Source organism: Malaclemys terrapin, chromosome 13 (assembly GCF_027887155.1).
Source record: "Malaclemys terrapin pileata isolate rMalTer1 chromosome 13, rMalTer1.hap1, whole genome shotgun sequence".
Lineage (NCBI taxonomy): Eukaryota > Metazoa > Chordata > Testudines > Emydidae > Malaclemys > Malaclemys terrapin.
The window spans coordinates 36,597,798-36,625,635 of NC_071517.1; the positions used below are offsets into that span (position 1 = coordinate 36,597,798).

The 27,838-nt window shown below is 48.3% G+C and overlaps 2 protein-coding genes across 2 annotated transcripts; both read right to left on the minus strand.

The window, feature by feature from the left end:
- Positions 1-8,977: 8,977 nt before the first annotated feature.
- On the minus strand, positions 8,978-9,934 carry LOC128847341 (olfactory receptor 14A16-like). Its single transcript, XM_054046732.1, has one exon. The coding sequence runs from the start codon at positions 9,932-9,934 to the stop codon at positions 8,978-8,980; it is 957 nt and encodes a 318-aa protein (XP_053902707.1).
- Positions 9,935-25,503: 15,569 nt separating this feature from the next.
- LOC128847904 (olfactory receptor 14A16-like) lies at positions 25,504-26,424 on the minus strand. Its single transcript, XM_054047636.1, has one exon. The coding sequence runs from the start codon at positions 26,422-26,424 to the stop codon at positions 25,504-25,506; it is 921 nt and encodes a 306-aa protein (XP_053903611.1).
- Between the last annotated feature and the right edge of the window lie 1,414 nt (positions 26,425-27,838).

Genomic DNA, 27,838 nt, shown 5'->3' on the forward strand with positions numbered 1-27,838 from the left:
TCAGCTAGCTCAGGTGCTTCCACTCCTAGCATGCTGGATTTTGTGACTCCCATTCTTAGGTGTCTGTCTCTCCCTATACGTCATATAGGAGCCAGGGTCCTGACTCAGGCTGTGTATGATTCTGTTGTTGCCCCAGGGATTTTCTAGGTGCCTAACAGTTAGTTGTTGCCACACTGTGGGTCACCATGTCTGGGCCTCTTTAAGGATCCAGGCCCCAGGGGGCATTTACGCACCTAGTGGGTTTTTCGAAAGCAACTAGGCAGTTAATTCCCACTGAAACCAATACGTTTTGGACACCAAGAGACTTTATAAAAACCTCCCAGGCAGCTAAACATCTTTGAATACCAGGCCTTAGGTGATGAAGTGCAGGTGTTTATATTGGGCAATGATACCGTGGTGTGCAGCTATGGGTCCATTGACTTATGATCTTCGATATCCACCAGAGATCCTAGAATCACAGAAATACTGTTCTGGGAGGGACTGGAAGCAAAGGGAAATTGGGTGGCTGGCTCTTATCATCTGGCTCTAAAATCCCATCCTAAATTCCTGGAAAGAATAGTCCTCCCCTTTGAAGAACATTCCCATATCTCTGCTAATTCTGCAGCTGGCGCCAGCCCACCTAATAAAAAAAATGTCTTTTGTAGGTATATTATATAATCACAGAACCATAGAAATGTTAGGCTGAAAAGGACCTTGAGAAGCTGAGGTAGGACCTAGTAAATCTGGACCAGCACTGACAGTTGCTTGTCCAACCTGTTTTTCAAAAAATCGCCAATGATGGGGATTCCACAAGCTCCCTTGGCAGCCTATTCCATTGATGGAACCTATGGTCCAAACCCCCTAGGGACCTTTAAAATTCTAAACTAAAGCCTGTTTTCAGTTTCTTGTTTCTTTGTTCCTTAATTGAGAACCCTGGAGAACTAAATCCTTCTTTTCACCTACAAAGCAAGTGAAATTCTCCAAGGCAGTGTGCCTGACACCTAAGCAAGAGGTGTTATGTCTAGGGAGAAGACAGGAGGTTGGTCTAAGACCAGAACTGTGATTTTCTAAGAGGCCTAAGGAGTTGAACACAAGTTCCCAAGGACTCCTTTAAGTCCATTAGGCCCTACTCCAGATGTTGGAATTGGACAACACAGGATGGGTCACTCAATAATTGTTCTGTTCTGTTCATTCTCTCTGAAGGATCTGACTTTGACCACTGTGTGAAGACAGGATATTTATATAGGTGTAAATTTATAGTAACTCCATTGACCTGAGTGCAGTTTTTCTAGATATTTACCAGTGTAAATACCTCATTGTGCATAAACGGATTGCAAGTTATGTTCTCATGGAGACAATAATGTCAAGAGTTGATTATGTTTATAAAGAAACACAGAATGAGATGATGGTCATGGGAGAAAGATGTCCCTTTTATTTTTTTGGAGAATAGCCTTGACCCCATCATATCTACTCAGTGCCTTTGGGACAGAATGCAGGAGATCCAGTTGGTTGGAACTTGTTCCTGGTAGATAAGATTTCTAGAAAGCCACGCAGAAGCTATTTGGGAGTGGTGAGCATGGTGGGTAGCTCGACATTCATTTTGTTTTAAGCTGGATAATCCCCTTTCTGTGTGGTTTGTCCCCTGTCTGGTACTGAGACAAAACCAGATATGGTTTTGTCCAGTATCACGGATGAGGGACGCATGCAGTTAGGACCATGAGGTAGGGGCGGGGCCACAGCTTTCCCAGAAGTACCAGAATGTCCGGTGTGGCATTGCTTTCTAGAAATAATAAACCCGATCATGCTTTATGGAAATATGCTTATGAGTGTAAATATGACATGACTGGAATATGTTTTATGTTAGAGGTGCCATTTAACATATCTCTGCAAAGGTTATGATCTACTGGATATATTCATCCTATTTACATGCATATATCTTTTTGTATTCGAAGTTATGATACCTGAAAGAAACTGGAACAAAGGACAGTAACCGCAGGGGTGTGAGTAATTGCTGGACCTAGACTAGAAGGAGGCTAGTCTGTAAAAGAAGCTTACTGGAACATCTCTGATTGTGAGATTTCATCTGGAATCACTTCCTTGCTGTATTAGGCATAGACTTGCGTGTTTTATTTTATTATTCTTGGTAATTCATTTTGTTGTGTCTGTTATTACTTGGAACCACTTAAATCCTACTCTTTGTATTTAAGAAAATCACATTTGACTTATTAATTAACCCAGAGAATGTATTAATACCTGGGGGGAGGGGCAAACAGCTGTGCATATCTATCTATCAACGTTATAGAGGGTGAACAATTTATGAGTTTATCCTGTATAAACTTTATACAGGCTTGTAGTGAGGCCCTATTGGTATCAACTGGGAGGTGGGCGGGCTTATCCGCCCACTTCTAAAGACCCCTCCCTGAGCCTAGTGGGAGGGACCACTGGACCCAGGAACCAAGTAATTTCTTGGGACAACTAATGAGAAAACAGGGAGTGAGGTGACGGTTAAAGGTTCAAAATCAGGGTACCAGATGCGGACACCGATCAGAGAACCCCGGACAGCGCCCACTGCTCTTCAAAGGTGGCAAAGGAGCCAGTGGTCGCTGCCCAGTGAAACTCTGCCCGGAGATGTGAGACTAGGGAGGTACGGAAATAGGCCCCACAGTCGCAGAGCACCTCCTCGTCCAACATCCTCTCCCTGGTATTATAGATGGTGAGTTTGGCTAAAACCAGGAAGAGGTTGACGAGGAGGTCTCGGATAGGGTGTGCATAAATGAACAGGTGTGGGGAAAAGTGCAGCCAGAACCTCAACAAGAGGTTCTGGAGGAGCCGGAACAGGGACTGCAACCTGATGCACTCGAGGTAGGCATGCGTCAGGGTCTCCCTCATGCCGCAGAATGGGCAGGCCTCGGGAATAGGGGTGAACCACGCCAGGTACACACCCGTGCTCAGGGCTCCGTGAAGGAGCCGCCAACCAATGTCCCCGGCGGGTCTTGGGACCAAGGTGGAATAAAGGCTGGCCCACCGGGGCTCCTCACCCTCCACAGGTAGCAGGTAATCCCGCCATTTAGTGTCAGGGCAGGACGCGAGGGTGAGGAGATGCAACATGTGGAGCACGAGCATGTACAGGTGGTCTCTGGGCACGATTCGAAACCGGACCGGCTGCAGAGCATGCAGCTGGCTCGGATTATGGGAGCGGGGTAGCCGGGGGGGGCTTGCGGAACAGGGGCCCAATAAAAAGGTCCGGAGGGCCCGGGGTGAGGGGTGGGCGGGGAGCGCCCTCTCGCAGGGCCCGCCACAGGAAGCTGAGAGAAGGGGGCGACAATGCAGCGCCCACCTCCTGGAGTACACGCAGAGGTGTCACAAGGGTGGAGAGCCCCATGCGCCAGCCAAGCGCACGGGGATCCACCCAGTCCCCCCTGGCGTAGTCCAGGAGGTCTCCGACCTTGGTGGTTTCTGCCAGGACCAACCTCCAGCTCACCGAGGGCGACTCCGCCACCTGCACATGGAGATCGGGGTTGTGCAGCAGGGGCTCCATGAGGAGGTCCGCCCCCTCGGTGACCACAATGGACCTGATCACAGAAAAAAGCTTCCAGGTCCGGAGGAGGTCCTGGTAGAAGACCAGCAGCTCCCAGATGTCTCGCGGAAGACGTCTCGGGTGAAGAAAAAGGAACTGCCGGTCGTATCGGAGCCCTCGGAGGCGGCGGAGGAAGGTGTGCGCTAACGTGCTCCATGCCAGACTACCTGCACCATAAAGGAGCCTCTGCAGGGCCTGGAGGCGGAAGACATGGACCTGGCTATGAAGGCAGACCAGGCCCTGTCCTCCCTCCTCCAGGGGAAGACTCAGAACCCCTGCAGAGACCCAGTGCAGTCCCAGCCAGAAAAACTCCAGGGCCGTCCTCTGGAGCCTTGCCAGGAGCTGATTCAGCACCAGCGCCCTCCCTCGCAGGGAGACACACCGGAGCAGTCCTGTCCATTTCTGCAGCCGCTCACCCACCCAGACCTCCAAATCCTGCCAGTTCTCCGGCGGAGAAGGATGCGTGGTAGAAAGGTAAACGCCAAGATAGAGCAGCGGACCCGCGCTCCACCGAATGGCTTGAAGCGTGGGTGGGAGGGAGCTCGCCTGCCACCTATCCCCGACCACCAGGCCAGAGCTCTTGACCCAGTTGACCCGGGTGAAGGAGGCCGCTGAGTAAACGGCCTGGCAGGCCTCCACCCGCACCAGGTCCCCCGGGTCCTGAACCATGAGGAGCACGTCGTCGGCGTACGCTGACAGGACCAGCCGCAGCTCCGGCTCCCGAAGCGTCAACCCCGCCAACCTCTGACGGAGGAGGAAGAGGAAGGGCTCGATCGCCAGAGTGTACAGCTGGCCCAAGAGGGAGCACCCCTGCCGTACTCCCGCCCAAAGCTGACTGGCTCGGTCAGGGTCCAGTTGAGCCTGACCAGACACTCTGCCTCAGCGTACAGCACCTGGAGAAAACCCACAAACTGGGGCCCGAAGCAGAATGCCCGCAGAGTGCCCAGGAGATACCCGTGGTCCATCCTGTCAAACGCCTTCTCCTGTTCCAGGGACAGGAGGGCGAATGACAGACCATCCCTAAGCCCCAGCTCTAATAGGTCCCGGACCAAGTACAGGTTATTAAAGATGCTCCGGCCCGGGACGGTGTAGGTCTGGTCAGTATGGACCATATCCGCCAGCACGGACCCCAGCTGCAGTGAGATGGCCTTCGCTACGACCTTATAGTCCGTGCTGAGGAGTGAGACGGGATGCCAGTTCTGTAAATCGCGGAGGTCCCCCTTCTTCGGCAACAGGGCGAGCATGGCTCGCCTGCACGAGAGAGGGAGGACCCCGCTTTGCAAGGACTCGGCCCAGATGGTGACGAGGTCTGGGCCGAGGACATCCCAGAACACGTGGTAGAACTCCACGGTCAGCCCATCCATGCCCGGAGATTTGTTGGTGGGCATGAGACGGAGGTCTTCCGAGAACTTGGCCAGAGAGAGAGGCAGCTCCAGCCGGTCTCGGTCACCCACGCTGACCGTAGGAAGCTCGGTCCAGAGCACCCTGCGGGCCTCGGCTTCGGTCGTATCCGGGGAGAAAAGAGTGGCATAGAAGGCCCTGGCCCTTCCACGCATCTCCTCCGGATCCGTGAGGGGGAAGCCATCCTCCGCCAGGAGGCAGGTGACATGCTTTTTGGCCCCCCTGTTTTTCTCCAGGGCGTAGAAGAAGCGGGAGCTGCGATCCATCTCCCGAAGGAGACGGATGTGGGATCGAACGAACGCGCCTCGGGCCCAGTGGTCTTCCAGGGCCTGGAGCTCCTCCCGCTTCTCCCGGTATGCCGCGCAGAGGGGTGGATCCTCAGGGCCGGAGACCAGACGCCTCTCTAGCTCTAAGACCTCCCGCTCCAACTGCCCTATCAACGCATCCCTCCGCCGGCTGGCGCCCCGGGCGTAGTTCCGGCAGAAGAGCTGTGCGTGGACCTTCCCCACGTCCCACCACCGCCGCGCCAAGGGAAAGGCACGCCGCTGCCCCCACCAGGCCAGCCAGAACTCCTGGAAGCACGCCACGAAGCCCACATCCTCCAGCAAACTATTATTAAAATGCCAATAGGCCAGAACTCAGAGAGGCCGTCACGGTCACCAGATGGTGATCCATGAATGGGGCCGGCCGGACGCCAGAGGCATGGGCCCGGGCCAGATGAAAACATGACAGATAGATACGGTCCAACCGGGAGTGGCGCGACCGGTCCTCCTCCACCCGGACATAGGTGAAGGTGGTGTCGTCGTCCGGGTGGTGGTCGCGCCAGACGTCCACCAGGGAGTGATGGGCCACAATCTCCCTGAGGACGCCCGCGGCTGCCTGGGAAGTCTCAAGCCCTGAGCGGTCCCAGTCCTCGAGGGTGGTGTTGAAGTCCCCGCCCAGGACCAGGCACTCGTGAGGATCCAGAGTGCCGAGGAAGGCTGCCGCCTGACGGTAAGAAGGCACTCGTTCCGGGACCGTGTTCGGGGCATAGAGGTTGACCAAGTTAAGAAGCAGCCCCTCCACACAGGCACGGATGTGCAGCAGGCGGCCCGGCACAACCTCGGCGACCCCCAGCACCTCGGGCCGTAGCTCGGGGGAGAACAGGGTGGCCACCCCAGCCGAATGGGCGCTGATGTGGCTAAAATAAACCCCGTCTCCCCACTCCAGCCGCCAGCTAGCCTCGACGGCTGGAGCCGTGTGGGTCTCCTGCAGGAAGATCACAGAGTATCCCCCCTCCCAAAGGAAGGAGAGCACCTGGCTCCTGCGGAGACCCACCCTACAACTCCGGGTGTTTAATGATGCAAATATGGTGACAGTCATAGCGAGGGCTGGGACAGATCCTCACAGGCGGGGGGATCAACGGCCTCCAGCGGGCCCCGCAAGATCCCGGTCTCCACTCCAAAGGTCAAAAGGGAGTCGCGGAACTTGCGGGCCTGCCGATAGGTGCTGGACCCCCCAGAGGACAACACTATGACCCAAGTACTACCCGAGGGGGAGTCTGGAAGTAGCCCAAGGGCAGCCGACCCTAGTCTGGCTGCAGCACTGCCAGAGCCCATGTCAGTGTGTTGCAGCCAGGATCCCCACTGACTATGCAGCGGGTCTTCTGCCGCTGCTAGGGCCCTGGGCTGGGAGTGGGAGTGGGAGTGGAGTGGGAGGGTCTGTGTCCCCCCTGCCACCCAACTCGTGGGTGGCAGTCTCCCCCTCTCCCAGGCCTGAGGAGGCTTGTGCCTAGTGCTATTGTTTGTACTATTACTGCTCAGCCCTGCTTGAGGGACTGAGCTCCTAACTCAGCATTGTAGCCCCGCCCTGACCTAGAGCCTGGGCTCCCTACTGTGTATACTGTTGTTGCTCAGCCTTGCCTTGGGGTCTGAGCCCTGACTCTGCATTGCCCTGCCCTCACCTAGGGCCTGGGCCTACTATTGAATGTACTGCTCCTGCTCAGCCCTGCCTGAGGGTCTGAGCCCCTGACTCATTGTTGCCCGCCCTGACTCGGGCCTGGGCTTACATTGTTTATTTCAGTTACCGCAAGGGCTGCCGAGCAAGACCCCCGCGGACAGACAAATTCCCCGAACAATAACTCTCTGTAGTGAGCCGGTGTGGCTCCCCACCACCCCGGAGAGGGTCGAGCCCCGGTTAACCCTTGTACAAGGGTAAAACTGATTTATTTGGGGTTTGGACCCCATTCGGAGTAGGGGACCTGAGTGTTGGAGACAGGAACACTTCTTAAGCTGTTTTCAGATAAGCCTGCAGCTTTTGGCGGATGTGGTTCAGACCTGGGTCTGTGTTTGTACCAGGCTAGCATGTCGGGCTCAAACCAGGCAAGGCACTAAAGTCCCAAGCTGGCAGGGAAGACAGGCTCAGAAGTAGTCCAGGCACAACAGGTGGCAGTTCCCAAGGGGGTTTCTGTGATCGAACCCGTCAGATCCGGTATTCTGGGAATGCCTCAGTGGCCAACCTAGTTGAGGGAAGAGCTGGGAGACATTTTTCTAAGATATTGTCAGACTGTTTAACTCATCTAAAAACATAGCAGCATTTGTCACGAACAGGTTGAGGAAACCATTTCCCAATGACAAGTTACTTTGACCAGCTCTACCAACCTGAGCTGAGAGCAACACACACACACCCCTGCCAATGCCATGCATCTTTGGTCTCCAGGGTGCAGAGGAACTAGGAATGGGCATGTCTGAGATGATCCAGGAATAAACCTGATAATAGGAGAGACTGAGGGGCACCAGAGCCTGAGGCCCCCTTAATGGCAGGGAAATGATTGAAATACACCCAGAAAATCCTGGCAAGTGATCTGCACCACACGTTTCTGAGGAAAGTGACCACCCACAATGTCCCTGACAATCTGACCAGGGGGGGAATTCCTTCCTGACCCCCACAGGTTGATCAGTTAAACCCTAAGCATGTGGGCAAGAACCAGCCAGCAAATAACCAAAGAAAGAGAGAATGGCTCGGTGTACTCTCAGAGCCCTGGCACATCCCGACCAATGTCCCATCTCCAGCCCGGGCTGCCCAATGCTTCAGAGATTTAAAAAAAAAAAACTCCCAGAATACACTGGGTCGAGGGGAGGAATCCCTTCCTGACCCCTGCCAGGGGCCAGAGGAGACCCTGAAGCATGAGCTTTTGGGAACATAAGACATACGCCACAACTGAGCCCCAGGGCTGATGAGCCCTACCTGCCACCATCACAAGCAGGCCCGTCATACAATCCCACTCAGACATGTGTCCAGCTCTATCTTCAAACTAATTCAGTCATTTTTCCCCCCAGAACTCCTATTGTGAGGCTGCTCAAGAACCTCGCCCTGCTGGTGGTTAGAAACCTCCCTGTAATTTCTAGCCAGTCTCTCCATCTCCCACACACATGTACATGTGAGCTAACACAGTCTGGCCTTTTGTCCCCCACCTAGTGGTTAGGCCATGAATGGTGGTTTATAAGACAATGGGCCCAGTCCCCAGCCGGTGGCAAAGGATATACTGCTCCATTGGAGGCAGTAGGTCAGCTCCACAGATGCTGCAATTTGATTTTGTGCCACCAAAGTCAATGGAACTACACTGATGTGTTGAGGATCTATCCCAAATGTCTTCTCTCACCTACCCCAGTCTTACACCAGTCTGACTCCTCTGGTTCCAATGAAGCCACTCCCTGATTTATACACACAAGCAAGACAACTCCCATATTCTTTTCAGTGGCCATGGAACAAGCGCAAGTGGCCAAGCATTGTAACGGGTATTGTTTTGGCACAGAATGAAAGTCTGATTCCTCTCATGCACACAATTTACACCCATTTACTCCACAACTGGACCAGATTTTCTACTGGTGTAAATCACCCCAGCGGCAGTGACATCAGCGGAGTTAATCTAGATTTGCATTGGTGCAACTAGGTCAAAATCAGACGTGTTTGTGTGCAATCTGTGTGGTTATGAAAATAACTGACATTAATGAATACCTAAAGGTACTACATAAGCAAACTTTAATTAGAGAAAGACAGAAAATTAATTCTTGGTGAATTCCTATACCCAGTCAGTCTCCTCAGAGCAGCTTTGATCTCTTTGTTCCTCATGCTGTAGATAACTGGATTAACGATTGGTGGCAATACAGAATAAAGAACAGACGCCACAAGATCCAGAGCAGATGGGGAGCTGGAGGTGGGTTTCAGGTAAGCAAAGGAGGCAGTGCAAACAAACAAGGAGACCACAGTGAGGTGAGGAAGGCAGGTGGAGAAGGCTTTATGTCGTCCCTGCTCAGAGGGGATTCTGAGCACTGATTTGAAGAGCTGAACATATGACACAATCATAAAAACAAAGCAGCCTAAGACTAAACATACACCAAATGCAAGAACCCAACCTTCACTCAGATAGGAGTCAGAGCACATGAGCTTCAGTAGCTGGGGGATTTCACAGAAGAACTGATCCACCATGTTGCCTCCACAGAAGGTCAATGCAAACGTGTTCCCGGTGTGTAGTACAGAGTTGAGAATCCCACTGATCCAGGCACCAGCTGCCATTTGGACACAAGCTCTGCTGTTCATCATTGTGTCATAGTGCAGTGGTTGGCAGATGGCAACATATCGGTCATACGCCATGACAATGAGGAGGGAAAAATCCGCTGTCACAAAGAAGACTAGGAAAAAGACTTGGGCAACACATCCAGCATAGGAAATGGACCTGGTGTTCATGAGGGAGTTGGCCATGGATTTGGGGACAGTGACAGAGATGGAGCCAAGGTCTAGGATGGACAGATTCATCAGGAAGAAGTACATGGGGGTGTGAAGGTGTTCGTCAAAGGCGATGGCCATGAAGATAAGAAGATTCCCCACCAGGGCTGCCAAGTACATCACTAGAAACCCCACAAAGTGCCAAATCTGCAGCTCCCGAACATCAGAGAATCCCAGGAGAAGGAACTCGGTCACGGTGGTTCGGTTGGACATTTTCTTTCTCAGGACATCATATGATGGTTGCAGAGGGAGGGACAAGAGCAAGGGCCAGGATTAGATCAGTAAAATAACTCTCCTTTTGTGAAAACCACCTTAATTTCCTTGAGTCAGACCCTTAGCTTCTGAAGATTGAAGTAATATGGGAATGAGAATGGGGGAAACAGTCCCACTGATTCCAACTGAGTTACTCCTGATTTTCACTGGGGTGAGAGAAAGTAGAATCAGCTCAATAGACTCCAGTGCAGTTACTCCTAATTTACACCTGGGTGATGGAGAGGAGAATTAGGAAAAATTGCTTTTGAGGTATTTGTATACCTCTGTCACCCAGAGGTGGGGGAACAATGTATAATGGTGTATAAATACAGTTCAGGAGTCCTGATGCCTCGTCCCCCCTTCTAGCCGAATTTCCACCCTCATTGCGAGAGACAAATGTTCCGGCTCCCCTCCTGCTTCTCTATCCACTCAGCTAAACTCCCTCCCAGAGCTTGGAAGAGAAACCAGGAGTGCTGACTCCCATTTCGCTCCCTGCTCTAACCCACTAAATCCAACACCCCTCCCGGAGCTGGAAATACAGGCCAAGAGTTCTGGCTTTACTCACTGGACTCAGCTCCCTCCCAGAGGTGTCATGACTCATAGTTCCCTCCTCTAGCGTGTACATTAGACTGCCCTCAGCCTCTGTCCCAGTGACTCTCCATTGCCAACAGGAATGATTGCTGTGAGTGACAATGGAGAGTCATTGGGACAGCGAACGCAAGTGAGATTGATTCTCCAGCGTGGTACTTGCTGTCTGGTAGAGCCAAGTTCAAGTCCCTGCCCCAATGACTATTTAATTATTGATACAAAGTGGAGCAGCTTCAACAGGAGAGACTGAGACAGTCTCATTTCAGAACAGCCCATAGCCTAGCGGCTCAGGCACCCTCCTGTAAATTGGGAATTCAAATCCCTTCTCTTCATCAGTCAGAGGGAGGGATTAAATCTGAGTTTGTCACAGTCCATACGAGTACCCAAACCACTCAGCTTTAAGTTATGAGGGGTGCCAGTCTCACAGTCTTTATGAGAGACAGAAATAGAACCCCCCAGTTCTGGCTCCTCTACACACTGGACTGAATTTCCTCCCAGAGCCACATTTAAAACTCAGGAGTCCTGGCTCTCAGTCCTTACTACTCTTACCCTCTTGACCCCACTCCCTTTCCAGAGCTGGGGATTCAATCCAGGGTCCTCGTCCTCACTACTGCTAACCCACTTGACTCAACTACCTTTGCAGCAATCTAATAGACAAATGAAACAATAAACTGAGAACTAGACACAAACTGATGCTAGATAGATAGATAGATAGTTTGATAGATCTAACAACAAACTAACAGAGAGACAAGTAAGAAAAGATACAGAGAGTGAGAGAGAAAAACAGAATGAACCCAACCTAACAGGTATATAGAAAATTATAAACAAACTAATATAGAGAGAAAAGTATAAACAGACAGATAGACAGAAATAACAAGAAACTAATGTATACAGAGAGAAAAGCAACAACAAGTCAATAGTGTTTGTTACAATTTTTGGACAATTTTAATGTAAACCCTCCATCCATTCTCAAATATACGTGTGTCAATTTGATCAATTCCCCCACTCCCAATAGAATGAAACTGAGGCACGAATATTCTGCTCCCTCTTTCCTAAGGTAAATGCTTTGGACTGCCTGAGTTTCTCATGCCCAAATTGAGGTAAGAGTAAAAATATGAAAAAAAAAAATCTATTGGCACTTACGATTTCTTCCTTAAAATGCCACTCTGTAACTCACAAATATATTTCATTGCAAGAGCAAACTTACGGTGCCAGTGTGTGTGGAATCCTCCCAGACTGAGATGTCTTTTCTCCTCCATCTACAGACTGCAATTGGTTACCCCTCTCTCTCTCCAGCCCCATGCACACCCCTCTATCGTTCTATCTCTCTATCTAATGCCCCTATCACTGTATTATGAGAGGCTGTTCCCCCCATACTGAGGCTGAGCTGCTGCAAATACACTGAGATCTGTGCTCTCTGCAGATGAACTGTGTGTCAAAAACGTTGGTGCTGCGGGAAGGTGATTTATCCATTTATGTTTCCTACGGGTTTGTCGGACTCACTCCCTGGAGCCCTCAAGGGCTCAGAGGCAAGAATTAATTTTCTTGCCCTCTAGTTCCCTGGAGAGTTTTCAGAAACTAAAATAATCACAATTAAAACAAGGCAGCAGGGTCTAGAGGAAAGATTGTGAGGCAAACACTAAGGGCACACAGGACTGTACTCCAGACATCTGGCAACAATTCCTAGCCCTGCCGCTGACCTGCTGTGTTACCTTGGGAAAGTCATTCCCTAGGGCTGTCTTTCTCCTCCCACCCTTTGCCTGTCTTTTCTACTGTAAGCTCTTTGGGGTGGAGACTGTGTCTTACATAATATAATGGGCCTCTTATATCACGTGCAACTATCAGATAATTAATTAATTATTAAAAAGCTAAGGGTCAAGGTGTCCTGAGATCTGATCCCAACTATTCCCCTGACTTTGTTCAGTCTCTTCACCGCTCCATTCCTCAGTTTGTCATCTGTCCAATGGGAATAATAGTTACTTGGAGGATAATTCATAATGAGTGGTGATGATTGGGGGAAGTCGTTTTCGGTATTATGAAAACCTGGAAATGGAATACATTTTTGTATATTTTTTCAGGTTTGGATGGGAAAGTTTTCAATATCAGAAATCTTTTCCCAAATCTATAAAATGTTTACCATAAACTTGCATTTTTACTAGAGAAGATTATTGACAACCAAACACTTTTCAGACTCCAGTTTCATTTCTTTGCCCACCCTCATCCAAAAGCAATATTATGGGATGTTCCCAGAATCAGACCTGTTTGTGTTCAAGCTGTGTGGTCATGGAAATAATTGACATTAATGAACATATACTAAGGCTAGGTCTACACTATAGGGGCGGGGTGGGTGGGTCGACCTAAGATACACAACTTCAGCTACGCGAATAGCGTATAGCTGAAGGCGGCGATTTTAGGTCAATTCACCTGCCCGTGAGGACGGTGGTGAGTCGACCGCTGCTGCTCCCCCATCAACTCCACTTCCGCCTCTTGCTGCGGTGGAGTTCCGGAGTCCACGGCAGAGCGATCGGGGATCAACTTTATCATGTCTACACTAGACACGATAAATCGATCCTCGATAGATCGATCGCTACCCGCTGATCCGGCGGGTAGTTAAGATGTACACTAAGTAAGCCAACTTTTATTAGAGAAAGACAGAAAATTAATTCTTGGTGAATTACCTACATTCAGTCAGTCTCCTCAGGGCAGCTTTCATCTCCTTGTTCCTCAAACTCCATTCCTCAGTTTGTCATCCATCCAATGAGGTTAATAATTACAACTTGGAGGATAATTCATAATTAGTGGAGATGCTCAAAAATATCTTCCTGTCAAAACAGCTTTTTTAAGAAAAATTGCTTGTTCTTGAAAATAATTTTGGTGTGGAAAAAAATCATTTAGAACTCATTTTTCTATAGGTTTTTGTTTGTTCGTGGGGGGAAGCTGTTTTTGGTTCTGTTTTTATAAAAACCTGGAGATGGAAAACTTTTTTGTATATTTATTCAGGTTATTGGGGAAAAGTTTTCAAAATCAGAAATCTTTTCCCAAAACTAGAACATATTTACGATAAAGTGGCATGGTACTAGAGAAAGTTATTGAAAACCAAACACTTTTCAGTCTCCAGTTTCATTTTTTTGCCCACCCCCCATCCAAAATCAATATTATAGTATGTTTGTATGAAAACAAAACAATGACATTTCCCACAAAAATATAATTTTCATTTTTGACCAGTTTTAATACTGAGTAATTAAAACTAAATTAAATGCACATGAGTTGATGTGGGTGCAACATTCACCGCAATTTTATTTGACAACATCTGCTTATCATAGGAACTGTCTAACTGGGTCAGACATTTTGACCAGCCAGTCCAGTATTCTGTCCCTGACAGTGGCCAGTACCACCTGATTCAGAGGAAAGTCTACAAGGTGCTATAGAGGAGAATTCTTGAATGACCTGCCCTTGGTGGAGTCTCATCATCATCAGCTAGTGAATGGTCTATGGCGTGAGGAAGGTGAGTTTCTACCATTCATATTGTTTTATCTATTACAAAGTAACTGTATGCTCTCATTATCCAGATAAACTGGAATATTCAAAGGAACCTACTGGATTTGTGTGTCTAAATCCCATTGGCTTTCAACAGGAGAGGAGTACCCAGCTCCATTAATCTTCTTTGAATGTCTCACTTAGTTTATTATTAATTACTTATTTTGTAGATTCCATCACTGACAACTTTCAAATCAAGATTGGATGTTTTTCTAAAGGATCTGCTCTAGGGGATGTTCTCTGGGCTTGGTTATACAGGAAGCCAGACTAGACCGTCACTATGGCCCCTTCTGGCCTTGGAATCTATTAATCTAATTCCAACTCCACCAAAATTGGAGACAAAATTCTCTAAAAACCTTACAAAATGGTAGATTTAAAAAAAATCTCAATTTCTATGAATTATTTAAAGAAAGTTTGAATTGTTTTAAGGGAGTAAGAGGATTCTGATCCTCTCCCCCGGTTTTCGACCAGATCTATTAAAATTAATTCTGTAAGATTTTAGCTGAATTAGGCAACATTTCAGAGTAATTTTTGGGGAAAAGTTTTCAATATCAGAAATCTTTTTTCAAATCTAGAAAATATTTACCATAAACTTGCATTTTTACTAGAGAAGGTTATTGAAAACCAAACACTTTTCAGGGTCAAGTTTTATTTTTTTGCCCACCCCTCATCCAAAAGCAATATTATGGGATGTTTCTATGAAAACAAAAAAATGACATTTCCCACAAAAATATATTTTTTATTGTTGACCAGCTTTAATAATGAGTAATTAAACTAAATTAAATGCATTTGAGTTGACCTGGGTGCAATATTCTGCTTGTCATAGGAACTGTCTAACTGGGTAAGACATATGGATCATCCAGTCCTGTATTCTGTCCCTGACAGTGGCCAGTACCACCTGATTCAGAGGAAAGTCTAAGAGGCCCTATAGAGGACAATTCTCAAATAACCTGCCCATGGCGGAGTCTTATCATCATCAGCTAGTGAATGCTCTATGGCGTGAGGAATGTGAGTATCATACAGTGCCCAGCTCCATTAATCCACTTTGAATATCTCGCTTAGTTTGTTATTAATTGATTATTTTGTAGATTCCATCATTGACAACTTTCAAATCAGGATTGGATGTTTTTCTAAAGGATCTTCTCTAGGTATTATCTTGGGGATGTTCTCTGGGCTGGGTTATACAGGAGGTCAGACTAGACAGTCACTATGGTCCCTTCTGGCCTTGGACTCTGTAAATCGAATTTGAACTCCCCCAAAACTGGGAATAAATTTTCTCCAAAAACCTCACAAAATGGTAGAATGCTGAAATAGGCAACACCTCAGAGTAACACAACACCACCTCTCTCTTGGTGATGTAGGATATTTTGTGTTCATGGTGGGGCCAACATGATCAGTGATGGGATTTTCAAGATTGCCCATAGATATTTGGCCACCAAAATTCCAATTAATTTTAATGGGAATTGGGCATCCCAGTCCCCTAGGTGAAAATCTCCACGCATAGTTTTATGATCAAAACCTGCAACTCTTTTCTGGTAGTATTTTTAAGGCCATTATTCAATATTTTTATTAATGGCTTGTATAATGGAGGAGAGAATATGCTTATAAAACTTGCAGATGACACCAAGCTGGGAGGGGTTGCAAACACTTTGGAGGACAGGATGAGAATTCAAAATGACCTTGACAAATTGGAGAATTGGTCTAAAATCAACAAGAGGAAATTCAATAAAGATAAGTGCAAAGTTCTTCTCTTACCAAGGAAAAATCAAATGTACAACTACAAACTGGGGAATCACTAGCTAGGTGGTGGCATTGCTGAAAAGGATCTCGGGGCTAGAGTGGATCACAAATTGAATATGAGTCAACAATGTGATGTAGTTGCAAAAAAGGTTGATATCATTTGGGGTGTATTAAAAAGAGTGTCGTATGTAAGACACGGGATGTAATTGTCCCACTCTACTTGGCACTGGTGAGGCCTCAGCTGGAGTATTGTTTCCGGCTTCGGGTGCCACACCTTAAGGTAGATGTGGACAGATTGGAGACAGTTCACAGGAGACCAACAAAAATAATCAAAGGTTTAGATAACCTTACCTATGAGGAACAGTTAAAAAAACAGGAATGCTGAGGAATGGGGTTTGATCTGGAAAAGAGGACCAGCAACCTCAGTCTGTAGCATAATACAAGAGTTTTTTATTAAAAATACTGTTTCAATGGTACCTCACACAGCCAGGTTAAAAATATATATATACAGATTAAATGGGGATAAATATTAGAATAATTGTGGTGAAGGAGGAGATTTGATGCATTGGGCATGTCCCGTCATTAGAGAGTATTGGAAGCAATCTGTAGCAAAATGACCCAATTATGGATATTTATTATCTAATAACCTTTTGGTGATCCTCTGGGGGCTTCCTGGTGGAAATGGTCACACAAAAGGAAATGAAAAATTAACCTCTGATCTGCTAGTAACTGCTCAGCTATTAGTAACCCCTCAATGGGAAAAGAAATATAGTCCAACCATGGAGGAATGCTTCAAAACAATATGGGAGGTTGGTTATGGAAAAATTAACACAACAATTACATATACAGCAAAATGGACAGAGGTCTGAATTATATCCATCACTCTGACATTTGAGGAATGTTTAGGGATGCTTTCATTTCTCCTACATGAGAGTTTTTATTTATATTGCCCTCGGAACACACCCAATATTATTATTACCTATCTTTGGTGGAAAAGTGGCAGCTTTGCAACATCTGCACAGGGCCTGCCTTCTCTTAGAGTGAAGCCAAAGCAGTGTGGTGGCTTATTTTTCTTACCACCGTAGAGATGTTTTGGGGTCAGATGCACGTTGTGAATGATAGGAATAATCATACCTTGTATTGGCTCCAGGTCCTTATTTCTGGGTAGCATTTTTGCCTTTCTCTAAGGTACGTCACAGAAGACAATTGGGTTTGGAATATCTGCAGCTGATGTATTGATCTATGGTTATAAATTGCTGAACAAGCCTATTTAGGAGCCAAATTTTGAGTTACTTATCAGTATTTAATCAAGCAAGACTCTGGTTGGGTCAGACATGGATCTCAGTAGCACCAGAGTAAAGATGAAGTCTTTGGATTCATCTTGAGATCAGAATTTCCTCCACTGTGAGTTTTGCCTATCTATCCTGATATGGAGGACAGGTGGACTTGGAGGAGATCAAGAGGACCACAACCCAGACCTCCTACTCTAGCACCATATCTGGTGTGCAATAATGCTGGCAGATTCAGCAGATGTCAATGTTGTTCATAAAGAGAGATCACAGGCTCAGTTCAGTGGCAAAGGTGCTCAGCCAGGTTTATTGTCAGCAAAGCACGGTACTAGCGCCCTGTTCAACAGGTCTCAGGGGCACTAACACATGTATGCCCATGACAAGGTAAAGGCTCAGTCAACAAAATAGGATCCTGTGCCCTTGGCCGATACAAAGATGCCCCCACCATGACTTTTATACATTCATAGATTCAAATTACATATTACACTCCAGACGTTGTTACTTACCAGCCCTACACCTTGTACCTGCTGGGTCAAAAAGAACTTCCTCACCCATTATCCTGTCCCCCCCTCCTTATTTTTCGAGGGATCGGTGTGCTCCTGTATCACCTCTTGGGAATTTGTTTACAAAGTTATTTGAGAACTCTGGGTGTTCTTGTACCATCCTCTCCGATCAGGAATGTGCTTACTTGGTTAGTCAATACTTGGTGGGTTACTATTCTGCCAAGGTCAGGCCTAGTTTGGTTTCCAGTCTTTGGTTCATACTGTTAGTTATGCCTAGGGCTCCAGCAAGGTCTATAGTGACTGCAACTGAACCCTGGCCATTGCCCTTCTACTTCCCTCCACAGCCATCACATGATATACTGATGAAGAATATGTCCAACCAAATAACTGTGACTGAGTTCCTTCTCCTGGAATTCTCTGACATTCGGGAGCTGCAGAATTTTCATTTCATGGTGTTTCTAGTGCTTTACCTGGCTGCCTTGACAGGAAATTTCTCATAATCACAGCCATACCCTCGACCACCATCTTCACACACTCATGTATTTCTTCCTAATGAATCTGTCCGTTCTAGACCTTAGCTCCATCTCCATCATCATCCCAAAGTCCATGGCCAATTCCCTCATCAGCACCAGGGCCATTTCGTACTACGGATGCATCGCCCAAGTCTTTCTCTTCCTTTTCTTCACTACAGCTGAGCTTCGCTTACTGACCATCATGGCGTACTAACGGTACATCGCCATATGCCAACCACTGCACTACAAGTCAATGATGAACATGAGAGCTTGTGACCAAATGGCAGTCAGTATCTCGATCAGTGGGGTTCTCAACTCTGCACTACACACTGGGAACACATTTGCAATAATCTTCTGTGGAGACAATGAGATGGAGCAGTTCTTCTTGCTTGCTATGAGTCATATCTCAGTGAAACTGGAACTATTGACTTTAGTGTGTACTTTGCCTTAAGCTAAGCTACTTTGTTTTTATAATTGTGTCTTATGTTTTGATCTTCAAAAAAGGGCTGAGAATCCCCTCTGAGCGGGGCCAGCATAAAGCCTTCTCCAACTGCCTCCCTCACATCATTGTGGTCTCCGTGTTCGTTTGCACTGCTAGATTTGCCTATATTACACCCACCTCCAGCTCAATCTCAGGTCTGGATCTCATGGTGACTCTTTTTATTCTGTTGTGCCTCCCATGATGAATCCAATCATTTATAGCATGAGGAAAAAGTATATGGAAGCTGCCCTGTGGAAAATGATTGAGTCAAGGCTATTCTCCAAAAAAATAAGATGGCCATCTTTCTCCCACGACCATCGTCACAGTCTGTGTTTCTTTATAAACATAATCAACTCTTGACATTATTGTCTCCATGAGAACATAACGTGCAATCCCTTATGCACACTGAGGTATTTACACTGGTAAATATCTAGAAAAACTGCACTCAGGTGAATGGAGTTACTATAAATTTACACCTATATAAATACCCTGTCTTCACACAGTGGCCAATATCAGATGATTCAGACAGAATGAACAGAACAGGACAATTATTGAGTGACCCCTCATGTGTTGTCCAATTCTAGCATCTGGCAGTCAGAGGCTTAGGGACACCCAGAGCACAGGGTTGCATACCTGACCCTCTTGGTTAATAGCCATTGAGGACCTATCCTCCATGAACTTATCATGTCTATCTACCCCTCCATCTATTGATCGATTCGTCTAAGGCTTTTGTACTGCCACCCATCACCATGGTGTCAGAGCACTTTACACGTAAAATCACTTACCATATCAAATTCACACATGGGGTCTCTGTCTCTTCTCCTTTTTCCAGAGTGGGGAGCAAAAATTTTGCCCCTGCTGCGGCCGCGAGGCCAGAGGACCTCTCTGCCCCTAGTATTGACGCAGGGCTGGAAGACCTGTCAGCCTCCGCCATGGCCATGGGGTTCATGGTGTGAGCCGTTGCCCTGGCGGCAGGGATCTTTTCCTATAATGAACCCCTGGCTTTAAAGAACAAATGGCTTGGATCCCAAGGGGTTCGTTATAGCGAGGATGTACTGTATTTTGTTGGTTGATTGATTTGTTTCTTTGTTCCAGATGTTTTTGGTGAGTGGGGGTTTGGGAGGGCGAGGTATATTTGATTAGATCGAAGTATCCATTTGATGTCATCAAGTATTGGGTACTAACAGATCAGGCCTCGGACCGAGCATGCACCTATCTTCCCCTGGTTCGTGGTTCTCTAGCAGGGACAAGGGCCTCCCTGACTGGCCTTAAGCATCTCTCTCTGAGCAAGCACACACTCCTCTCCTAGGCATATCCCATCAGCTAGCTCAGGTGCTTCCACTCCTAGCATGCTGGATTTTGTGACTCCCATTCTTAGGTGTCTGTCTCTCCCTATACGTCATATAGGAGCCAGGGTCCTGACTCAGGCTGTGTATGATTCTGTTGTTGCCCCAGGGATTTTCTAGGTGCCTAACAGTTAGTTGTTGCCACACTGTGGGTCACCATGTCTGGGCCTCTTTAAGGATCCAGGCCCCAGGGGGCATTTACGCACCTAGTGGGTTTTTCGAAAGCAACTAGGCAGTTAATTCCCACTGAAACCAATACGTTTTGGACACCAAGAGACTTTATAAAAACCTCCCAGGCAGCTAAACATCTTTGAATACCAGGCCTTAGGTGATGAAGTGCAGGTGTTTATATTGGGCAATGATACCGTGGTGTGCAGCTATGGGTCCATTGACTTATGATCTTCGATATCCACCAGAGATCCTAGAATCACAGAAATACTGTTCTGGGAGGGACTGGAAGCAAAGGGAAATTGGGTGGCTGGCTCTTATCATCTGGCTCTAAAATCCCATCCTAAATTCCTGGAAAGAATAGTCCTCCCCTTTGAAGAACATTCCCATATCTCTGCTAATTCTGCAGCTGGCGCCAGCCCACCTAATAAAAAAAATGTCTTTTGTAGGTATATTATATAATCACAGAACCATAGAAATGTTAGGCTGAAAAGGACCTTGAGAAGCTGAGGTAGGACCTAGTAAATCTGGACCAGCACTGACAGTTGCTTGTCCAACCTGTTTTTCAAAAAATCGCCAATGATGGGGATTCCACAAGCTCCCTTGGCAGCCTATTCCATTGATGGAACCTATGGTCCAAACCCCCTAGGGACCTTTAAAATTCTAAACTAAAGCCTGTTTTCAGTTTCTTGTTTCTTTGTTCCTTAATTGAGAACCCTGGAGAACTAAATCCTTCTTTTCACCTACAAAGCAAGTGAAATTCTCCAAGGCAGTGTGCCTGACACCTAAGCAAGAGGTGTTATGTCTAGGGAGAAGACAGGAGGTTGGTCTAAGACCAGAACTGTGATTTTCTAAGAGGCCTAAGGAGTTGAACACAAGTTCCCAAGGACTCCTTTAAGTCCATTAGGCCCTACTCCAGATGTTGGAATTGGACAACACAGGATGGGTCACTCAATAATTGTTCTGTTCTGTTCATTCTCTCTGAAGGATCTGACTTTGACCACTGTGTGAAGACAGGATATTTATATAGGTGTAAATTTATAGTAACTCCATTGACCTGAGTGCAGTTTTTCTAGATATTTACCAGTGTAAATACCTCATTGTGCATAAACGGATTGCAAGTTATGTTCTCATGGAGACAATAATGTCAAGAGTTGATTATGTTTATAAAGAAACACAGAATGAGATGATGGTCATGGGAGAAAGATGTCCCTTTTATTTTTTTGGAGAATAGCCTTGACCCCATCATATCTACTCAGTGCCTTTGGGACAGAATGCAGGAGATCCAGTTGGTTGGAACTTGTTCCTGGTAGATAAGATTTCTAGAAAGCCACGCAGAAGCTATTTGGGAGTGGTGAGCATGGTGGGTAGCTCGACATTCATTTTGTTTTAAGCTGGATAATCCCCTTTCTGTGTGGTTTGTCCCCTGTCTGGTACTGAGACAAAACCAGATATGGTTTTGTCCAGTATCACGGATGAGGGACGCATGCAGTTAGGACCATGAGGTAGGGGCGGGGCCACAGCTTTCCCAGAAGTACCAGAATGTCCGGTGTGGCATTGCTTTCTAGAAATAATAAACCCGATCATGCTTTATGGAAATATGCTTATGAGTGTAAATATGACATGACTGGAATATGTTTTATGTTAGAGGTGCCATTTAACATATCTCTGCAAAGGTTATGATCTACTGGATATATTCATCCTATTTACATGCATATATCTTTTTGTATTCGAAGTTATGATACCTGAAAGAAACTGGAACAAAGGACAGTAACCGCAGGGGTGTGAGTAATTGCTGGACCTAGACTAGAAGGAGGCTAGTCTGTAAAAGAAGCTTACTGGAACATCTCTGATTGTGAGATTTCATCTGGAATCACTTCCTTGCTGTATTAGGCATAGACTTGCGTGTTTTATTTTATTATTCTTGGTAATTCATTTTGTTGTGTCTGTTATTACTTGGAACCACTTAAATCCTACTCTTTGTATTTAAGAAAATCACATTTGACTTATTAATTAACCCAGAGAATGTATTAATACCTGGGGGGAGGGGCAAACAGCTGTGCATATCTATCTATCAACGTTATAGAGGGTGAACAATTTATGAGTTTATCCTGTATAAACTTTATACAGGCTTGTAGTGAGGCCCTATTGGTATCAACTGGGAGGTGGGCGGGCTTACCCGCCCACTTCTAAAGGCCCCTCCCCGAGCCTAGCGGGAGGGACCACTGGACCCAGGAACCAAGTAATTTCTTGGGACAACTAATGAGAAAACAGGGAGTGAGGTGACGGTTAAAGGTTCAAAATCAGGGTACCAGATGCGGACACCGATCAGAGAACCCCGGACAGCGCCCACTGCTCTTCAAAGGTGGCAAAGGAGCCAGCGGACGCTGCCCAGTGAAACTCTGCCCAGAGATGTGAGACTAGGGAGGTACGGAAATAGGCCCCACAGTCGCAGAGCACCTCCTCGTCCAACATCCTCTCCCTGGTATTATAGATGGTGAGTTTGGCTAAAGCCAGGAAGAGGTTGACGAGGAGGTCTCGGATAGGGTGTGCATAAATGAACAGGTGTGGGGAAAAGTGCAGCCAGAACTTCAACAAGAGGTTCTGGAGGAGCTGGAACAGGGGCTGCAACCTGGCGCACTCGAGGTAGGCATGCGTCAGGGTCTCCCTCATGCCGCAGAATGGGCAGGCCTCGGGAATAGGGGTAAACCACGCCAGGTACACGCCCGTTCTCAGGGCTCCGTGAAGGAGCCGCCAACCAATGTCCCCGGTGGGTCTTGGGACCAAGGTGGAATAAAGGCTGGCCCACCGGGGCTCCTCACCCTCCACAGGTTGCAGGTAGTCCCGCCATTTAGTGTCAGGGCGGGACGCGAGGGTGAGGAGATGCAACGCGTGGAGCACAAGCGTGTACAGGTGGTCTCTGGGCGCGGTTCGAAACCGGACCGGCTGCAGAGCATGCAACTGGCTCGGATTATGGGAGCGGGGTAGCCGGGGGGGGGCTCGCGGAACAGGGGCCCGATAAAAAGGTCCGGAGGGCCCGGGGTGAGGGGTGGGTGGGGAGCGCCCTCTCGCAGGGCCCGCCACAGGAAGCTGAGAGAAGGGGGCGACAAGGCAGCGCCCACCTCCTGAAGTACATGCAGAGGTGTCACAAGGGTGGAGAGCCCCATGCGCCAGCCAAGCGCACGGGGATCCACCCAGTCCCCCCTGGCGTAGTCCAGGAGGTCTCCGACCTTGGTGGTTTCTGCGAGGACCAACCTCCGGCTCACCGAGGGCGACTCCGCCACCTGCACATGGAGATCGGGGTTGTGCAGCAGGGGCTCCATGAGGAGGTCCGCTCTCTCGGTGGCCACAATGGGCCTGGTCACTGAAAAAAGCTTCCAGGTCCGGAGGAGGTCCTGGTAGAAGACCGGCAGCTCCGAGAGGTCTCGCGGAAGATGTCTCGGGTGAAGAAAAAGGAACTGCCGGTCGTATCGGAGCCCTCGGAGGCGGCGGAGGAAGGTGTGCGCTAACGTGCTCCACGCCGGACTACCTGCACCATAAAGGAGCCTCTGCAGGGCCTGGAGGCGGAAGACATGGACCTGGCTACGAAGGCAGACCAGGCCCTGTCCTCCCTCCTCCAGGGGAAGACTCAGAACCCCTGCAGAGACCCAGTGCAGTTCCAGCCAGAAAAACTCCAGGGCCGTCCTCTGGAGCCTGGCCAGGAGCTCCGTGGCCGGGCTCAGGGTGTTGAGCCGGTGCCAGAGCATGGACAGGACGAGCTGATTCAGCACCAATGCCCTCCCTCGCAGGGAGACACACCGGAGCAGTCCTGTCCATCTATGCAGCCGCTCACCCACCCTGACCTCCAAATCCTGCCAGTTCTCTGGCGGAGAAGGATGCGTGGTGGAAAGGTAAACGCCGAGATAGAGCAGCGGACCCGCGCTCCACCGAATGGCTTGAAGTGCGGGTGGGAGGGAGCTCGCCTGCCACCTGTCCCCGACCACCAGGCCAGAGCTCTTGACCCAGTTGACCTGGGTGAAGGAGGCCGCTGAGTAAACGGCCTGGCAGGCCTCCACCCGCACCAGGTCCCCCAGGTCCTGAACCACGAGGAGCACGTCGTCGGCGTATGCCGACAGGACCAGCCGCAGCTCCAGCTCCCGAAGCGCCAACCTCGCCAACCTCTGATGGAGGAGGAAGAGGAAGGGCTCGATCTCCAGAGTGTACAGCTGGCCCAAGAGGGAGCACCCCTGCCGTACTCCCGCCCAAAGCTGACTGGCTCGGTCAGGGTCCAGTTGAGCCTGACCAGACACTCTGCCTCAGCGTACAGCACCTGGAGAAAACCCACAAACTGGGGCCCGAAGCCAAATGCCTGCAGAGTGCCCAGGAGATACCCGTGGTCCATCCTGTCAAACACCTTCTCCTGGTCCAAGGACAGGAGGGCTAACGACAGACCATCCCTACGCCCCAGCTCTAATAGGTCCCGGACCAAGTACAGGTTATTAAAGATGCTCCGGCCCGGGACGGTGTAAGTGAGCCCCATTGCTGCTGAGCTCTTCCCGCCACCAGCACAAGCAGCCCTGTCATACAGTCCCACTCAGACATTTGTCCAGGTATCTTCAAACTAATTCAGTCATTTTCCCCCCACAACTCCTATTGGGAGGATGCTCGAGAACCTCGCCCTGCTGGTGGTTAGAAACCTCCCTGTAATTTCTAGCCAGTCTCTCCATCTCCCACATGCCCGAATGTACATGTGAGCTAACACAGTCTGGCCTCTTATCCCCCGCCTAGTGGTTAGGCCATGAATGGTGGTTTATAAGACAATGGGCCCAGAACCCAGCCGGTGCCAATGGTTATACAGCTCCATTGGAGGCAGTAGGTCAGCTCCACAGATGCTGCAATTTGATTATGTGCCACCATAGTCAATGGAACTACACTGATGTGTTGAGGATCTACCCCAAATGTTTTCGCACCTACCCCATTCTTACACCAGTCTGACTCCTGTGGTTCCAATGAAGCCACTCCCTGATTTAGACACACAAGCAAGACAACTCCCATCATTCTTTCAGTGGCCATGGAACAGGCGCTAGTGGCCAAGCAGTGTAACGGGTATTGTTTTGGCACAGAATGAAAGTCTGATTGCTCTCATGCACACAATTTACACCCATTTACTCCACAACTGGACCAGAATTTTTACTGGTGTAAATCACCCCAGCGGCAGTGACATCAGCGGAGTTAATCTAGATTTGCATTGGTGCAACTAGGTCAAAATCAGATGTGTTTGTGTGCAATCTGTGTGGTTATGAAAATAACTGACATTAATGAATAGCTAAAGATACTACATAAGCAAACTTTAATTAGAGAAAGACAGAAAATTAATTCTTGGTGAATTACCTACACCCAGTCAGTCTCCTCAGGGCAGCTTTGATCTCTTTGTTCCTCATGCTGTAGATAATTGGATTCACGACTGGTGGCAATACGGAATAAAGAACAGCCGCCATGAGATCCAGAGAAGATGGGGAGCTGGAGGTGGGTTTCAGGTAGGCAAGGGCCCCAGTGCAAACAAACAAGGAGACCACAGTGAGGTGAGGAAGGCAGGTGGAGAAGGCTTTATGTCGTCCCTGCTCAGAGGGGATTCTGAGCACTGATTTGAAGAGCTGAACATATGACACAATCATAAAAACAAAGCAGACTAAGAGTAAACACACACTAAATGCAAGAACCCTAACCTCACTAAGATAGGAGTCAGAGCAGGCGAGCTTCAGCAGCTGGGGGATTTCACAGAAGAATTGATCCACCATGTTGCCTCCACAGAAGGTCAATGCAAATGTGTTCCCGGTGTGTAGTACAGAGTTGAGAATCCCACTGATCCAGGCACCAGCTGCCATTTGGACACAAGCTCTGCTGTTCATCATTGTGTCATAGTGCAGTGGTTGGCATATGGCAATATATCGGTCATACGCCATGACAATGAGAAGGGAAAAATCCGCTGGGATGAAGAAGGTGAGGAAAAAGACTTGGGCAACACATCCAGCATAGGAAATGGACCTGGTGTTCATGAGGGAGTTGGCCATGGATTTGGGGACGGTGACAGAGATGGAGCCAACGTCTAGGATGGACAGATTCATCAGGAAGAAGTACATGGGGGTGTGAAGGTGGTGGTCTAAGGCGATCGCCATGAAGATGAGAAGATTCCCCACCAGGGCTGCCAAGTACATCACTAGAAACCCCACAAAGTGCCAAATCTGCAGCTCCCGAACATCAGAGAATCCCAGGAGAAGGAATTCGGTCACGGTGGTTCGGTTGGACATTTTCTTTCTCAGGACATCATATGATGGTTGCAGAGGGAGGGACAAGAGCAAGGGCCAGGATTAGATCAGTAAAATAACTCTCCTTTTGTGAAAACCACCTGAATTTCCTTGAGTCAGACCCTCAGCTCAATGGACTCCAGTGCAGTGACGACTAATTTACAGCAGGGTGATGGAGAGGAGAATTAGGAATAATTGCTTTTGAGGTATTTGTATATCTCTGTCACCCAAAGGTGGGCGAACTATGTATAATCTTGTATAAATGTTTCTATCCATAGTTTACTGAGGGGAATCGGGTGTCTGGCTGGCCAGATTCTGCTGTCAGGGGCATTGCTGCGAATGTGGGGTAATTTCACAGCATGCCATGGAATTACTCCCCATTTATACTGCCCTAAATGGGAGCAGCATCTCGCATGGAGGTGACCAAACCCAGCCATAATTACGCGGTAAACTCTAATCATGAATACAGCTCAGGAGTCCTGATGCCCCGTCCCCAGTTCTAGCCATTTTCCATGCTCGCTGCGAGAGACAGACATTCCAGCTCCCCTCCTGCTTCTCTAACCACTCAACTAAACTACCTTCCAGAGGTTGGAAGGGAACCCGGGAGTCCTGAATCCCAGTTTGCCCCCTGCTCTAACCCACTAAATGCAACACGCCTTTCGGAGCTGGAAATACAGGACAGGAGTTCTTGCTCTACCCGGTGGACTCAACTCTTCCCAGAGCTGGGAACACAAGTGAGGTGTCATGACTCCCAGTCCCCTCCTCTAATGACTACAGCAGACTGAATCTCAGCCTCTGTCCCAGGGACTCTCCACAGCCATCAGGAATGACTGCTGTGAGTGATAATGGAGAGTCATTGGGCCAGGGTAGGGGCGTGAGAGTGATTCGCCAGCGTGGTACTTGGGACACTCACCTGGTGTCTGGTAGAGCCAAGTTCATGTCCCTGCTCCAATGACTATTTAATTATTGATACAAAGTGGAGCAGCTTCAACAGGAGAGACTGAGACAGTCTTATTTCAGAGCAGCAAGGGCCAGGATTAGATCAGTAAAATAACTCTCCTTTTGTGAAAACCACCTTAATTTCCTTGAGTCAGACCCTTAGCTTCTGAAGATTGATGTAATATGGGAATGAGAATGGGGAGTTACTCCTGATTTACACTGGGGTGAGAGAAAGTAGAATCAGCTCAATGGGCTCCAGTGCAGTTACTCCTAATTTACACCAGGGTGATGGAGAGGAGAATTAGGAACAATTACTTTTCAGGTATTTGTATACCTCTGTTATCCAGAGGTGGGTGAACTCTGGATAATGGTGTATCAATGTTAATATTCTCAGTTTACTGAGGTTAATCGGGGGTCTGGCTGGCCTGATTTTGGTGTCAGGGGCACTGCTGTGAATGTGGGGTAATTTCACTGCATG